General features: G+C 40.5%; 1 protein-coding gene across 1 annotated transcript in view; it reads left to right on the plus strand.

Moving 5' to 3' along the window:
• Window positions 1-17,621, plus strand: part of CNTN3 (contactin 3) — a 379,845-nt gene that overhangs the window by 316,456 nt on the left and 45,768 nt on the right. Inside the window, exons 13-15 of the mRNA XM_075550729.1 lie at window positions 12,749-12,866; window positions 13,928-14,086; window positions 14,169-14,318. Coding sequence (XP_075406844.1) covers window positions 12,749-12,866; window positions 13,928-14,086; window positions 14,169-14,318 — 427 coding nt within the window. The remainder of the gene's footprint in view (window positions 1-12,748; window positions 12,867-13,927; window positions 14,087-14,168; window positions 14,319-17,621) is intronic.

Here is a 17,621-nt window from a genome sequence, read left to right on the forward strand (position 1 = left end):
ACAGTTATTCCAGTTTATTGGTACTAAACAAAATTAAACCAATTTTTAAAACTAAAGCTAACAGATTGCGTATAGCCCGTTTTAAATGTTACCTATTCAGGCAGGCAAGTGACAGTCACAATTTTTATTCAGTCAGAAAAATGAAAGTTTTATCCAGGGCCTTTTAAAAAATATTTCGACGGCTACCAATTATTTATTTCTTTGGATCATCAAGGTGCATTTATACTGAAGATGATCTCATTGTAGCATGGCTTGGGTGGTGGGGGCAAAGCTTAATTTGTCTCATCTGTAATGCAGATTAAGTCAATCGCTTTGGGGCACCGTCAAAGAGGAAAACACCAAGGAGGTTCTAGAAAGTTCTTGTAGGTCCTACAGTTATTCAGTGGCAATGTTAGACTCTAGAAGACATTAGATAAATAAATAAATGATTAATATTGGAAAGTATGTAACAACAAGCTGGGTAAAGTGATAAAAGGAGGAAGAACTATCGAACTTGCCTTCCAAATAAGCTTGAACGTGTTTGTTTTGGGTTTTCCTTAAACAGGAAATCTGTGTCTCTTAGGAGTCCAATAGACTTACATCCTGAGTGTTACCAGGGAATTTGTTTTTGCTGGTACTTTGTCATACTGAAAGTTCTTGCTACACTGACCAGTCAAAGAGTTCTCCCAACTCCAAAATTTCCCTAGTTTATATTATCTCTTGACTTTTGGCATCTGGTATATATCATGATATGCTTTTAAACACCTGTGATTAGTAGAGATCTGATTGTGTGTTTATTTTAGCCTATCCTGGCTTGTCATACCATATGGTGTTTTTTCTTTCGGTGCAGGATGGTTATAAAATCACATCAGAAATTCCATTGGCATCGTCACCTAAGAAAATATAGGGGTGGAGGAGTTAATAGCCCGATCTTCTAGTTCATTTTATATGCATTGGGTTTTCTTTTCACACTTATTCCAAAGATGAGTTAGCTCATAAGTGTATTTACTCTTTTTACCTGTGAAACATGTTTTTCTTTTCTTCTAGGAGAAATCTATATGGTTAAATGGCCAAATAATTGGATAATCAAGTACACTCCTAAAAGAAAATTTTGCAAACTGTCTTTAAGATGATAACATGAAATAAAATCAGCTGTAATGAATTTTCAATTTTCTGGGGACTTATTAATAATTTGTGATGCACAATACTTCTGATTTCTCATACTCTATCTCCTATTTAGCCACCCAATTTTGACGTTCTCTGATAGAGTTCTCTTCTGCCCTTAGGGATCTTTCCACATGCACGAGTGGAGATCTCCCCCCACTGCCCACCACCCCTACCCTTCATTCTCTTTCTCCTAGATAACATCTAGGAAAATCTAATTCAACTAATTGCAAAATGTAATTCAACTCTTATTCAATTCCCTGAGACCAGAGAATAGACAGGTTTACTTTGAGTTTGCATTACTCTGTAATTTTACATTGTTTTTGATTAAGCTGGTCTTTTGACTATATAGTCCATCAAGATAGGAATTTTTAAGATTCCCTCTCCATTATATTCCCAAATTTGGTGTTGTAGTGATTTACAGCTCTTTGGGTTGCTAACCAAAAGGTCAGAAGATCAAAATCACTAGCTGGTTCACTGGAGAGAAACAGAGGTTTTCTCCTCCCGTGAATCTTTAGAATCTCAGAAACCCACAGAGTCAGTTCTGCTCTGCCCTATAGGGGCTGGATGGCAGTGAGTGTAGCTAAGTTAAAGGACCCACGTAAACAGCAATCTCATTGCCATCTAGTGATTCTGACTTATAATGACCTTGTGGGCAGAGTAGAACTACCCCTGTAGGTTTCTGAGACGTTGAATCATCAAAAGAGCTGACCATCTCATCTTTCAAAACCAGAGTGACAGGAGGGTGTGAGCAACTGACCTTGAGGTGAGCAGTTTAATGGATAACCCACATCCCCATCAGGCCTGTTGCCCAAAGCACATTAATTGCTTAACAAATCGTCTTAGAATGAATGATTCTATTTTAAAGAGTAGTGTGTCTGTGAGAAAACATCGACAGCAATGTCTTGCCCATTGCTACAAGTTATTTTCCACAGTGTTTCCATGAATAACAGAATAGAAAAATGACTTGCTTTTTGAGAGGAAAAACAGAGAGAAAGAAAATTATAACACTTCTGTTTCGCTTTGAAAGGTGTTATGGGAAAACAGAGATGGACATGAAAATAAAATCGAGCTTTGATTCTACGTCTAGCCAATTCTGATGTATTCTGTTAAGGGGAAATGAGTTAAAAGGAGAGTTATAAAAACACTCAAAAGAAACCCAAAACAGACTAATTTAAGAGAATGTGCCCTTTAAGGAAAAAAAATATATATGTTGATTAATATCCCTAAGAATCCTGAGTAACCCTGGTAGTGTAGTGGACTGTTTGGGATTCTTAGTCATCATGTCAGCAGTTCAAACCCACCAGTGGTTCCAAGGGAGAAAAATGAGGCTCTCTGCTCCAAGAAGATTTAAAATCTCAGAAGTCCTATATAGGATCACTATGGATCAGCATCAATAAAATTGCTGTGAATTTTTTGATGGGTGAGGCATTTACTCATTATTATTATTGAATAATTAATTTTGTTAAAGAAATTGAGGTTTGGAATTTTTTGTGCTTGTGTATTATGTTGTTGTGTGTGGATTCCAAATTATACCATCTCTGTGTGGCAGAGCAAAATTACCACACAGGGCTTTCTATATGTCTGGATCAGATCCCAGGTCTTTTTGTGAGCAGAGCCAGTGGTGGGTCCAAACAATCAGAATTTTAGTTAACAGCAGTATATCATTATGCCACCTTGATTTGGAATTATCGGTATATTATTTGACTTTGCCAGCCTTTTGTCATATTTAAAGCTGAGCATTTGGAGGTTTGATGGTCATTACATGGTGCCATTTAGTTTTTAGACCTTCTGGGCTTATAACTTGTATTTTTTGGTTTAAGGGTTTAAGTAGAATTTAAACCAGTTGTTCGAAATTCAAATACAACCTCTAGCAATGCTAAAGAAGACAGTAGCTCTACCTTCTGGGGATTCCAAGACTGCATTGGTAGAACTTTGGGGTAAGGGTTAACTGTTAACTGCAAGTTTGGCAATTCCAACTTAACAGCTATTCCTGGGATCGTCTACATAAGGTCCCTATGAGTCATAATCAACTGAATGGCAGTGGTTTTTCATTCTTTACAGAGCATACTGCCACAACATTCCATTGTAAAACAAAGCCACTTACAAATCATAGTCTAAAGTCAATGATTTTTCACAAAATGATCATACTCAGGTGTCCTGCATTTAGACTTAAAACAAAAAGAGAACCTGCCCAGCATCCCAGAGCCTCTTTGTAGTCATTAACCCTTGGTTATGAGCCAATGATAGAATCTGTCGAGGCTTCTAATACAGTAGACACAATAAACTGAGAGTATTCACTCTCTTCCATTGGGCTTATATGATTTATTTAAATGTTGAGACTCAGACATGTTGCTGTTTTGTATTTATTATTAATTTCCTTTCAGAGCCTAATAGTTTCTTATAGAATTCTACTACTTTTTGTTGTATTGTGGAAGGACACTGGTTTGTTGCCTCTCATTGTCTATTTTGAACCTTTTGTTGGAAACGTTCTTCTGTTGGAAACATTCTTGTAAATATTTCATATTTACATTTGTAAGTATATCTTGGGCATGGAGCAGGTGGGTTATAAGTGAAGCCTATGTTCTTCCCTGTTGATACTTCTAAACTTTTCCAATGTGATTGTACCAATCCACACTTCCACCCATAATGATACCTTGCTCTGGCACATTTGCAAACTCAAAATAAGCCATGTCTTTCCTCATTCTGTCTTCTCAGTAGATTTGTGCCATGAGACTTTTATTTTATTTAAATTTTTACTGTGACTTATTTTTAACTTCATATTGTGAGTTGGGTGAAGGTTTGCAGAGCTAAACATCAGCATTGCAATCAGCACTTCATACACATTGTACTACATTGTATTCATGTCATTCCTTATATGTACCATCATCTATCTATTTCCTCTCTGTGTTTCCTGCTTCCATTTCTCCTTTCCTCACCCTCTTAATTTGGACCCGAGGAAATGCTACCCTTTTTATCCTAAATGGCTGCTTAAAAGAAGGAGGCTTCTACATTGGTTGATGGTTTTTCACATATAGGTTGTATTGTATTGAGGAGTTTTCCTTCCATTCCTAGCTTCTTGAGTGTCTTAAACAGGAATCTGTGCTGGATGTTGGTGAATGCTATCGATATTATCATGTGGTTCTTATAATTTTTCATGTCAATGTGGCGAATGATGCTAATGGTCTTTTGTATGTTGAACCATCCCTGCACCCCTGGTAGGAATCTGCCTTGGTGATGGTGAAGTGTTTGTTTTATATACTTTTGTATTCTGTTGGCTAGTATTTTGTTAAGGATAGTTTAAAGAATTATTTTATTGGGGTCTTGTACACCTCATCACAATCCATACATCCATCCATTATGTCAAACACATTTGTACATTTGTTGCCATCATCATTCTCAAAAAATTTTCTTTGTACTTGAACCCTTGGTATCAGCTCGTTCCCCCCCCCTCCATTCTAACTACCCCCTCCCTCATGAGCCCTTGATAATTTATAAATTATTATTATTTTGTCATATCTTACCTACTCCTTTCACCCACTTTTCTGTTGTCCATCCCCCAGGGAGGAGGTTATATGTACATTCTTACAATCAGTTCCCTCTTTCCACCCCACCCGCTCTGCACCCTCCTGAGATCGCCACTCTAAGCACTGGTCCTGAAGGAATCATCTGCCCTGGATTCCCCGTTTCCAGTTCCTATCTGTACAAGTGTACATCCTCTGGTCTAGATAGATTTGTAAGGTAGACACTTGCATTGAGGGAGTACTTGACTGGAGACCCAATGACCATCTGCTACATTCTAAGGATTTTTGCATCGATGTTCATTAGGGAAATTGTTCTGTAGTTCTCTATTCTTGTGGGCTCCTTGCCCAGCATCTAGTTATACTAGCTTCATAGAAAGAATATGGGAATTTGCCATCTTTTTCTATATTCTGGAAGATTTTGTGTAGGATTGGTTTCAATTCTTTCCTGAATGCTTGATAGAATTCTCCTGTGAAGCCATCTGGTCCAGGGAAATTTTTTGTTGGTATACTTTTGTCTGTTGATATGCGTCTGTTGAGATTCTTGATGTCCATTGGGTATAGTCTAGGGAGGGATTGTTTTTTCAAAGAATTTATCTATGTCTTCCAATTTTAATTCTTTGGAGTATAGCCCTTCATAGTACTGTGTTATTATCCTTTGAATTTCACTAGGGTCCATTGTAATGTCCCCTCTTTCATCCCTCATCCTTGCTATTGAAATTTGTCCCTTCCCTAATTTGGTTAGGTTTGCCAGTGTTCTGTCGATTTTGTTTATCCTTTTGAAGAACCAACATTAGCAGCATTAATTTTTTCCGCAGTTTCCTTATTTTCCCTCTCCTGAATCTCAGGTCTAATTTTTATTATTTCTTTTATTTTGCTATTAGTTGTATTCTCTTGTTGACTCTGCTCTAGTTGCTGTAAAATTTGTGCCAGCATATCAATCTTAAGTCTCTCTTCCTTTCTTATGTGTGCATGCATGCATTGCTATAATACTTCCTCAGAAGACTGCCTTTGCTGTGTCACATAAGTTTTGGTATGTCATGTTCCCATTCTCTTGGTTTCTAGAAATTTCCTAATGTCCTCTCTGATCTGGACCAGGACACACTCATTTTGCAATAGAGAGTTAGTCATCCTCCAATTGTTTGCCCTTGTTTTCTTCATCTTCCTTTTATTTCCAGTCTTATGGTATAGTGTTGGAGTGAGAGGTCTGTATGATATCAATGTGCTTAAATTTATGCAGATTAGACTTATGCCCTAGCATGCGGTCTATCTTCGAATATGTGGTGTGTGGGCTTGAAAAGAATGTGAATTTCTTTTGTGTTTGGATAGAGAGCTTGTGGATATTGATCAGGTCAAATCATCTCATTGTAATGTTTAGATCTTTGGCTTTCTTGTTGAGTTACTTTCCCAGTGGTCTTTCTCAAAGACTAGTGTTTGGAAGTCACCTACTATAAGTGTTGAGGCTGTGATTTCATTTTCATCTTTTGGAGCAATTGACTGACATATTCTACTGAACAGTTATTCAACAAGTAAATGTTTAGAATATTTAGTGGTTCCTGGTCTATGGTTGCCTTGAGCATTATATAGTGTCACTCCTTATCTCTTTTAATGGTTTGCACATTGAGACCAATTTTATCTGAGATTAGTAAAATGTCAGTTCTACCCAAGGCACTAAATAAGTTCTATACTATCCTGATCCAAATACCATCATCTTTCCTCAAATAATTGGAGAAACAGATTACCAACTTCATATGTAGAGTGAAGAAACTCAGAATTAGCAGACAACTCCTATAGAAGAAGGACAAAGTTGAGGGGCTTGCTTTACCTGACTTTAGCACCTACCATATAGCCACAATAGTCAAAACAGCTTGGTATTATTATAATGATAGATATTTGGACCAATGGAAAAGGATTGAAGCCCCAGAAATAAAATCATCAGCATACAGACAACTGATCTTCAATTAGGGGCCAAAATATCAAATGGTAAGTGGGTGTCCTTTTCAATACATGGTGCTGGAAAAAAATGGATGCATAGCTATAGAAAAATGAAGGAAGACCCTTACCTCACTCCATGCACAAGAATAAACTCAAGGTGGAGCACAGACCTAGAGGTAAAACCCCCAAATATTAGGACTTTCAATGAGGGACTTGGAACTGAGAACTTTGACTCAGGGAATACATAAGCTATCAGAAATAGGGAAGGACACAAACTCAGAGGAGGCACAAATTGACAGGTGGGAAGATTCTAAAGATAAAATACTTGTGTGCATTGAAAGAATTCGCCAAGAGAGTAATAAGAGGGGCCACAGAATGGGAAAACATCTTTAGCAATGACACATCAGACAAAGTCCTTATTACTAAAATCTACAATACTCAGTTAACTTACAAGAAAAAAGCCAATTGCCCACTGAGGAGGTGGTCAATGGACCTGAACAGAAGTTTCATAAGGGCTGAAATCCAAATGGCCAATAAATATATGAGAAAATGTTCCAGATCTCTAGCTATAAGAGAAATGCAAATTAAAACAACAATGAGATACCACCTAACACCCTCAAAAATAACCCAATTCAAATAGTCGGAAAGTAACAAATGTTAGAGGGGCTGTGGAGAGATAGGAACTCTTGTCCACTACTGGTGGACCTGGAGGTATTTACAGTCATTATGGAAATCGATTTACATTATCTGACACATGGAAATTGAGCTACCATATGATCCAGCAATCCCCCTACTGGGCATATACCCAGAAGAGACAAGAAACAAACCACGGCCAGACATCTGTGCTCCCATGTTCATCATGGCACAGTGCAGAATTACAAGGAGTTGGAAACAACCCAAATTTCCATCAACAGAGGAATGGACTAAAAAATTGTAGTACGTACATACAATGGAATATTACACATCCCTAAAAATCAGTGATGAATGCATGAAGCACATCATCACATGGGAAGAACTGGAGGAAATTATGCTAAGTAAAGTGAACCAAGCTCAAAAGGACAAGTACAACATAAGTGTGCTGAGGTAAGCTCAAAAAATCCAAAAGGGGTATAGAGAAGAAGCAACTGTATACATACGTCCCTGGTGTGAGGTCCAGGTATTATGGCAGGGAACAGCCTAAACCCAGGGAAACATATGGTAGCTGACTAAAAAGGTGGGCGTGAGAGGGAAGACCTGGGTAGCCAGGGGAACAGGGCACTAACCCACCCAATGGGAGGATGTTGTTTATATCTCCACGGGGAAAGAGGAACCAGACTTCAACCCGGTGCTCCAAGACAAGAACGCAACACACTGGCATGAAACAGGGAACCAATCGAGAGGTCTGAGGGGCAGGCCCCATTACCAGCTAAATAGACAAGCCCCCCCCCCCCACCTCGAGAAGAATTCATTTCAGAGGACAGCACTGAAGCTACAGCTCAAGGAGAGGGAAGGGTCTGATCAGAACACACAGGAGCAAACGAGGGGGAAGGAAAAAATTGTGGAGCACATCCTGGCCCACCAAGCCCTGAGGACAATATTTCTATTCAGAGCAGCCAATGCACAGAGAGGACTCACAGGGCCGGCCCCACCATGAGACATGATGTTCCTCACTGACCCATAGCACCGTGGGGATAACTCTGGAGACACAGGTTGTAAATTGTGCTCTCCTGGACCCCTCCACACCAAGGAGACATGCCGGGGGCGTGTAACAGAGCAGCAAGGGGAACAGAGCAATGAAGTGCTCAGGGAACACCAAAAAAGACTGTGGGGCCAGGGCGTGGCAGCCCATCGGACTCGACTGGGAAATACTCTTAAAGGACAACAAATAGACCTTGGACTATTTACAGGCTTTTCTTTTTTTTTTCTCTGCATTATCTTTTTGTTGTTGTTGTAGCTATTGTTTTATTTTCTATTGTTGCTTCATTGTGCTCAGTCTTATGTTCCTGCATAATGTTGGTGCTGCATGTCAATCTGGATGTGACAAGCCAGGGAGAGAACAACAGGATGAGAGTTCCTAGGGGACCTTGGAAAGGCATGGCGGGGGAAAGAAGTGGTGGTAACAAAAGCAGGGACAAGGGAACAAGAAGTGACTGAAAATCAATGGCGAGAAGGGTGTAGGAGGTCTGCTAGGACTTGATCAGGAGCAATGTAACCGAGAGGAATTACTGAAACCCAAATGAAGGTTGAATATAATAGTGGGACAAGAGGAAAGTAAAAGGAAATAGAGGAAAGAACTAGGAGGCAAGGGGAATATATAGAGCTCTAAACACAGGCATGTACATATGTGAATATATTTATATATGATGATTGGGAAATAGATCTATGTACACATATTTATACGTTTAGTATTAAGGAAGCAAGTGGACATTGGGCCTCTACTCAAGCACTCCCTCAACACAAGAACACTTTATTCTAATAATCCGGCACTCTGAGATGCTGAGCTTCCCGACACAGTCGCTGAAGACAAAGCGGGTGCATAAGCAAATGTGGTGAAGAAAACTGATGGTATCTGGCTATAAAAAGATATAGCATTTGGGGTCTTAAAAGCTTAAAGATAAACAAGCAGCCATCTAGCTGAGAATCAACAAAACTCACATGGAGGAAGCACACCAGCCTGTGTGATCATGAGGTGTTGATGGGATCAGATATCAGGCATCAAACACCCAGAGCAAAAAATCATAATGTGAATGAGGTGGGGAGTGTGGAGTTCAGGCTGAAAGCCCATTTGTAAGCAACTGACATCCCCTATAGAAGGATCGTGAGGAGAGAAGATGAGCCAGTCAGGGTGCAGTATAGCACCAATGAAACATACAGCTTTCCTCTGGTTCTTTAATGCTCCCTCCCCCGCCCCATCATGATCCCAATTCTACCTTACAAATCTGGCTAGACCAGAGCCTGTACACGGGTACAGATAAGAGTTGGAAACTTAGGGAATACAGGACAGATAAGCTCCTAGGCACCAATATTGTGAGTAGCCATAGTAGGAGGATAAGGGGAAGTTGGGAGGGAGAAAGGGAGAGCCAATCACAATGACCTACCTTTAACCCCTTCCCTGGGGGATGGACAACAGACAAGGGAGTAAAAGGAGACATCAGACAGTGAAAGACATGAAAAAAATTATAAATTATTAAGGTTTCATGAGGGAGGGAGTGAGGGGTAAAAATGAGGAGCTGCTATCAAGGGCTCAAGCAGAAAGAAAATGCTTTGAAAACGATGATGGCACCTTATGCGCAAATGTTCTTGAAACAATGGATGAATGGATGGATTATGATAAGAGTTGTACAAGCCCCCAATAAAATGATTTTTTAAAAAGAAGGAGGCGGAGGAGGCTTAGTTGTCAGTTGGAGACTAATTAACTCCTGAGAAGGTGGCCCTTAGTCAACATGCAGGTCTGAAATTGAACACATCCTTGTGGCTCTAAGTTCAAGTAAACAACAAATAGTTCTACAAGGTGTGAGGTGTGCACACTTTAGAATAATCAGCCATTTATGCCATGTGAGTTTACTTAACTTTCATTAAATGTACTTGTTACATATTGTCTCAATTTCTTGATGATGCTACAACAGAAATACAGTAAATGGCTTTAAAGAACCCAACTTATCTTTTCACATGCTGTCTGACTTCAGGGCGCCAGCTCTGTGGGAAGACTCCCTCTCTGGAGCCGTGCACGGGTGCTGGTTCTGTCAGCCAGCTTGATTCTTTACTTTCTTGGCATCTTTCTTCCCCCGGTTCTGCTGCCTTGGATTGATATCTCTGCTGCTCCTTTGAATGCAGAGTGATTAGGTTTAGGGCACACCTTACATTGAAATTCCCTCATTAATATAAAAAAGATAACCAAGTCCCACCTGGAATTACATACATCGGGGTTCAGATTCCACCATGTATTTTTGGAATAGAGGCTAGGGAGAAGACCTGGTGGGGGCACAGTTGTCCCAGCTAGAGTTCACCCCATCATAGATGCTTCTCTATGCAGACACTTGATGTACTTTGGGTAAAATCAATCTTTGCTCGTTAAGCTGTTTTATTCAAAGACAATCTATAGAATGCGATAGAGAAAGTAATAGAGAGGAACAATACTGAGCGAGAGAACAATGAAGATGAAATATATTATTTTTGTTAAATTTTATACTATGCTTTTTACTCTATGTTCATGCTGTAAAAAAATCAGTGTTTTGCATTGTCTACAGGGCTTAGTTAATTGCTTTGCTTCCACATTCTACAGTTTTAAAGGATAATTTAAAATTATATTACTCTGATGGTGATCCTGACTATTTATCCTTAGGTAATGGTTTAGATTTTTACTTGATGTAGCTAGGTTGGGTTTATTGACGTATTTTGTCACTACAGTTTTTGAATTGGAAAAGAAGAACATGAATACGTTACGTACGGTGTTATTTGTTCTTTTGCATCAGCGCAAAAAGTGAATAGAAATAACAAGCTTCACACCATTCTCTTCGTCACTCATACAAGAGCCAGACCAGCCTGTGTCTGGGAGCCATAAGTACATAAATACACAAGTACCCCTGATGTAAAGGATGGTGGGTTAAATGTACCCAGAGGCACCTCAGAAAAAAAGGCCCTTGAACCCCTTTGGAGCACAGGTTTATTCTGAAACACTGTGAGCCACAGTCAGCTCAGCAGCAGCTGGCTTCTGGTTCAATCTACAGTCCTGTCATAATTCTGTTTTAACAGCCCCCAAATAAAGAAGGGAAGTGAAGAAGAATAGTTTCACCCCAATGGCATTTAATACTAACAGTGCCTACTCCACTAAAAATGGGAAATTTCTTTAGAAATGATAATCCAACTCCTTTGAGTCTATGGCGCTCATAAAACCTGAAGAACGTTGAAAGGTCAGTAGGCATGGAGCTCTTGTCCTGGGGGTACATTTTGAAATAGCCCAGAGGGGAAAGCACCCCGCCCCCTCAAAAAAATAAAAAAGGTAACTTGATGAAAGTAAAATGTGCAAACTTAACAGTTTCTGGATTATCATTTAATTACAACCGTCAATCACTTCTCATCTGCTTTCTCCCAGTACTCAAAGGATGCAGGCTGAGGCTTTACAATCCAACCAATAGACAATAGATTGTCCACTGTGAATCCTTGGGATGGGAAGCAGTATTTTTGGAAATTACCTTTAGATGGTCTTTGGAAATTACCTAACAACAGGATAACAGAATTCATCTTTTGAAAAATACTAGAAAAATCCAAGAGTTAAAGCTATCCTTTTAATTAGTAAAATAAACGCTTACTGCTCTTTCCTCTGTGCCAGTTAAAAGATTTTTCACTAAGGGATGATTTTCAAAGGGATTTGCATTGCAAATCATTTTATTTCAATCCCTATTTTTACTAATGCGTGAAACTGGCCTAGAGTTAGTCATCCTGTCAATATGACTTTACACTTTTTTGAAATGAGGGTCATTTTAAGTTGAACTTTTATAAATATAGTTGCTCCTTTGATTGGCTCAGGTAAGGGGAGGTGGGGGTGGGGGTGCTGGCAAATGTCTTTACGGGCAGCTGTTACTTTTAGGGTTTCAAATATTTTAATTTCTTCTTCTGGAGGACATCATTCTGACTGCCCTAAATTCAGTAGCAAAGGAATTCAACAGCATTAGGTTTTTAAAGCTCCAATCTGTTCAGAAAAGTGTTTCCAATGTGGTAATCCCCTTGTCTTGCTGCATTATCTCCCACCAGATACCTAAACGCTTCCCTCCTCATCTCAGGCAGATAATTGCAAAGGGGATGGAACCAGAAGCGAGTGGAGCTGGTGCTGAGCAGTGGATATATAAAGAAGTGGCACCCTCATGGAAGCAAATAGACTCTCGGGGACTGTAATCTCGGCCCTTATTTATTTCTGAAACCATAAATGCCCAGGGGACGACGTGCCATGTGTTTGCCGGCAGAGATGGAGGTCTGCGGCCAGATGTAGATTTTAACTGAATTTCGTTTTCGTAGCCTGCATTGTAAGCCATCTTTGGGCTTGTACCACTTTTCTCTCTAAAAATCAATCTTCCCCAAAGCGCATGGCTGGATTTTTTTGTGTGGTTTTTTTTTTTTCTTGGTCCAAATAACAGCCTGCTCGTCACTTGTTTTTTGTTTTGTTTTTCCCCCAGAGTTCATCTGGTGATTTAATGATCAGAAACATTCAACTGAAGCACGGTGGGAAGTATGTTTGCATGGTACAAACAGAGGTGGATAGCGCTTCATCTGCCACAGACCTCATCGTAAGAGGTAAGCATGCAGGCCTCGGTGTGCTTTCCTTTTGTGATTTTACCTTCTCCTCTGGCCTGAGCTTACTGGAGGGAAACCCAGAATGAGATAGCACGTGTGCATGTGATGTGCCATACTGATGGACTTCTCTTCTCTTCGACAAGAGCATGGGGTAGGTGTTCCTTCAAAGGAGAGGAAGTCTCAACTCTGCCCTCCAAATGCCTCACGGTGTAATTAGCATTCCACATCTGCTCCCAAGCTGAAGTGTTTTTAAGCATTTCATTAACGCAGCAACTGTGTTTACTGCGAGAGAGAGTGGATGTGTTGTTTGGGTATGTGTGTGTGATTACTTCCAAAAGAACCAGGATTCTTGGAATGCCTGAGAAAATGTGCCAAACTGAGGTACTTTCTCCAGAGTGCTGTTTGCACTGGGCTGAGCACATCATAGAGTGCATTACAGAATCAAATCTTATCAATGGCAAATTCTCGGTGACAAACAGCGCAGCTTCCAAGATGCACCTGGTATAAAGGGAAAGGCTCCATGCTGAAGTAAAGGACATCAAACTTGGAAACATACAGAAATGCTGTTGGACAGAAAAACTTCACAGGGTGGGTGTCAGTGAAATCCTGGGCTATAATTGTTGGGGATTAATGCCTCACTAACAGATTAAAATCTTTCTGACAGGATAGTGTGGGATGTAAGGAATAGTTTTATTGAAAAGTAAATGGCCTTTTTCCTAAGAACCACAGAAACTGGGATCATTTGGAAGCTTTGAAGGGGTTGTGTGATGTATTTGTCACTTTGGCATAAAGGGGTGATTACTTCTAGAATGCAGGCCCGGTGTAGAGAGTCCCAGGTGGTGCAAATAAACAGTTGCTCCCTGAATCGTTGGAGGTTGCAGTCCACTTGAGAGGTACCTGGGAGAGGTGCCTCTGGCAAGCATCGGAGCCCCTTGAGTCAGCAACTGGCCTGGCTTCTGCCCAGGTATGTGAAGCAGTCCAGAAAGGCATTAGGTCTTAGGCTCAGAAATCAGGCTTATGTCATCATCAAACTTACTGTTTGCATGTTTTGCTTTCCTTAGGTTCACCTGGGCCACCAGAAAATGTGAAGGTAGTTGAAATTACAGACACCACAGCCCAACTCTCTTGGAAAGAAGGTACAGACAACCACAGCCCAGTCATCTCCTATTCCATCCAGGCTAGAACACCCTTCTCCGTGGGTTGGCAAACGTTCACAACAGGTAACGGCAGAGGAGGTAAGTGGGGCTCAAGTCAATGCCGAGGCACGCTGGTTGTGACATCTCTCAAATGGTTCCTTTGTAGTGCCTGAGGTCATCGATGGAAAAACCTACACGGCCACTGTTGTGGAATTAAACCCGTGGGTGGAGTATGAATTTCGGGTTGTAGCCTGCAACAAAATTGGAGGTGGAGAACCCAGTTTACCCTCAGAAAAAGTAAGAACTGAAGAGGCAGGTTAGTGTTTTTGCTTTCTGAGTAAGGGGTTGATAGGTTCCATTGGGATGGCATCTCTCAGCCCAACAGGCCTGCACTGGCCTTTCTCTACAGGAACAGGGGATCACCCCAGTCACACTGTCACAGTTACCTGACCTTTCTAATGCAGAACTAGCCATATGGCATTTGTCAGAGGCATGTGAATAAGTGATTCGGATGTAGTGTGACATTTCCACAAACTCGACCACTGTAAATGATGATGAGTTCGTGCTGAGTGAATATGTTTTTGTCACTTAAAGTTATAATTACTATGTGACATAGTCACTCTGTTAACAGGGGAAGTACTGTTTTCATTTATAACAGGCATTGACAAATTGGTAGGATAATGACATTTGGGAGTTCTGCTGCTGGGAAATCTCCTTCTGCCACCAAGCTCAGTGAATGAACTTAAACGATTGATGAATAGGCATATTTTGGCCTTCCAAGTGTTAAATGAAGAAGGAGTCATTGTTAAAATTCTCTGTGCAAAGCAATTTTTCCCACAAACCGTGGAAGGACTCTTCTAAAGAAAATCTCCTAGCATACACATGTAAAATTAGACAGTGTACAGTCTTTCACAACATTGAAAAATCTGGGGAGAGCTAAAGATTTCCCTTTTCCCAATCTATAATATTAATTAATATTAACTGAGTATGTGTGAACTAGATCTAGTATCACAGTAGTATCTGAGCCAAAATCGGATCGATGAAATATGGCTCACTAATTTTAATGATGCCATTTTACCCAGGACAATGCACATAATGTTTGTGCTAGGTATTATGAAAAGTAGGGCAATCATATCTTTCTTGGCGCTCTGTTCATTCACTCGCACACCACATACTTACATGTGTCTGCCAATGAGCTGAGCACACTCTTGATTTTCTGGTACAGGTGAGAACGTGGCAAATGATGAAAGGTGGTCTTTCAGGAACTTGTATTCTAGCAGTGTCAGGGAGTTAGTAAGCTTCAAATTATCACTGTAGGCTAAGAAATTTGATGCCTGCAATATTAGTAAAGAATACCTCATTGTGTCACCGTTAGGGCTCACCCTCTTGAAGCTCTGCTGTTTCTTTCTTTTTTTGGTAAATGAAACCCAGGGATGTTGAGCCTGTAGGGACAGCAAATATAGCAAGGGTTTGGGGGCAACGGGGATATAGAGAGGTGGGGGAGATAAAAAGGAGATGATGCTAAGAAGTCCAAGAAAGAAACGTATGTTTGGAGACTGATTATGGAAGCAATTTTACAATTATGTTTGACATGATTGAACTAAGGAATGATATGACCAAAACAGAAAAAGCATAGATCCAAGAATGGGTTTGGGGTTCTCATTAAATCCTAGCTCCAACTTAAGAACAATGTAAGTTCCTACATCATGGCCCTGCTTGTTATTCACCTTTATGAAGGTAAGGGTGCTACAGCAAAGTGTGGTAAAGAAGGTAGATGGTGCCCGGCTATCAATCAGAATAACGTATTTAAACAAGCAACGATCTAAGCCAGAAGTCAACTAAGTCCACATCAGTATGTGTGGTCCAAAGATGGCAATTACTAAATTAGAATAGGATGAAGAGAAAAATATCAGAGCTAAAATTATGAACTTCCAATTTGTGGAGGACTATGGGGGACAGTGGGAGCCCAAAACCCATCTGCAGAGTATGTAGTCAGACTGAGCCCCTAGCAGATCCTCTCTAGTCACAGGCAAGAGTCTCAGAAAGCCTTACTATCAGGAAGAGACCATTGTAATCTGAATTAGACTGGATCAAACTCATAACTTGGCCAACTGATCTCCCTCTAGACGCACGACATGAATTTATTCTGAGTGCAAGTATCTCTTACTTGTTCCTTAACTGAAATGTCTTCCCTGGCTTCTTGAATGTTGATGGGGATCGCTTCCTTCTTCCACATTATTTACACTTTTGTCTTTATACTATTCTGATTTTCTCCCAACCATCTTAGTGCGATTTTGCTTTTCGTTGTTTTCTATTAGGTTTCCCAGCTGTGAAGCACAGGAGGAGTGGATACATAATGATAATAACTGATGCGATGGATTATAGGGAAGGCAGAGGTGGGGGTGGGTCACAGGGAATTTGGGGAGTAAATCATGGAGGTGAGATGGGGGAGGGGCCCTAGAACAGATTGTGACTGCACAACTCATTTTAAAAGTGACTTAACCATGGGAGGGGTGCCCCAAAGTTCATGTGGTAATTCTTTTACAATTCTCTTTGATATGATTGAGTGATTGAATTGTACAATATGTAGATTATGTACCAATAAAAATTTGGGGGGGGGGGAGAACATCTCATAACAGGATTTGATTCTGAGCCAGTGTTATACCAAGACAGTAGTGTTCTGAGAATAGTATCTACCTATCAAAGGTACAGGTTGAATGGTCGTGTTAGATTGATGATCCACCATCCCTAGCAAATAGCTTTTCCCTTTTTATTAACCTTCATAATATTCAAACTCTGTCTTCCAAGTGAGTTCTATTTTCTCATTGTTTGTGAATTTTATGGCATCTTTATAATATCATGCAAGTATAAATTATTTGCTTTACAAAGATAAGCACATATATGTAATAAGTCAATGGTACAATAAGCAACGATGACTCTCATTTCAGCTCATAGCTGTTGTACCCTCCAGTCTGTTCTGACTCTGGTAGTTTTTAGGTGCCATGGAGTCAGTTTCCACTCACGACGACTGTATACACAGCAAAAGGAAACAGAGTCCAATCCTGTGCCATCCTCACGTGAATCTGGTACTATGTTTGAACCCATTGTGTCAGTCTACCTTGTCGGGGGCCTTCCTCCTTTTGGCTCCCCTTCGACTTTCCCAAGTATTATGCCCTTCTCCAGGTTCCTGTCTCTCCTGACAACATGTTAAAAGCACAAGACATGATGTTTGACCCTCGTTGCCTTAAGGAGCATTCTAGCTGCACTTCTTCAAAGTCAGACGTGGTTGTTCTGTTGGCAGCCAGTGGCACTCTCAGTGTTCTTCACCAGCACCATCATACACATGCCCCAGTTCTTCCTCGGCCTCCTTATTCACTGTCCAACGTTCACAGACATATGAGGTGATTCAAAATAGCACGGCTTAGTTCAGCCACGCCTTAGGTTCTCAAAGTCATGTCCTTGCTTTTCTTCTTGTGCAGCAGATTTCCCCGATGCAGTGTGTCCTTGGTCTTTGGACTGCTGCTTGCATGAGCATTCATTGTGGTCCAAGCAACATGACCTCCTTGACACAGTCAATCCTTTCTCCATTAGCTATTGGTCCAGTTGTGTGGGTTTGGGT

This window comes from Tenrec ecaudatus, chromosome 5 (assembly GCF_050624435.1).
Source record: "Tenrec ecaudatus isolate mTenEca1 chromosome 5, mTenEca1.hap1, whole genome shotgun sequence".
Classification (NCBI taxonomy): domain Eukaryota; kingdom Metazoa; phylum Chordata; class Mammalia; order Afrosoricida; family Tenrecidae; genus Tenrec; species Tenrec ecaudatus.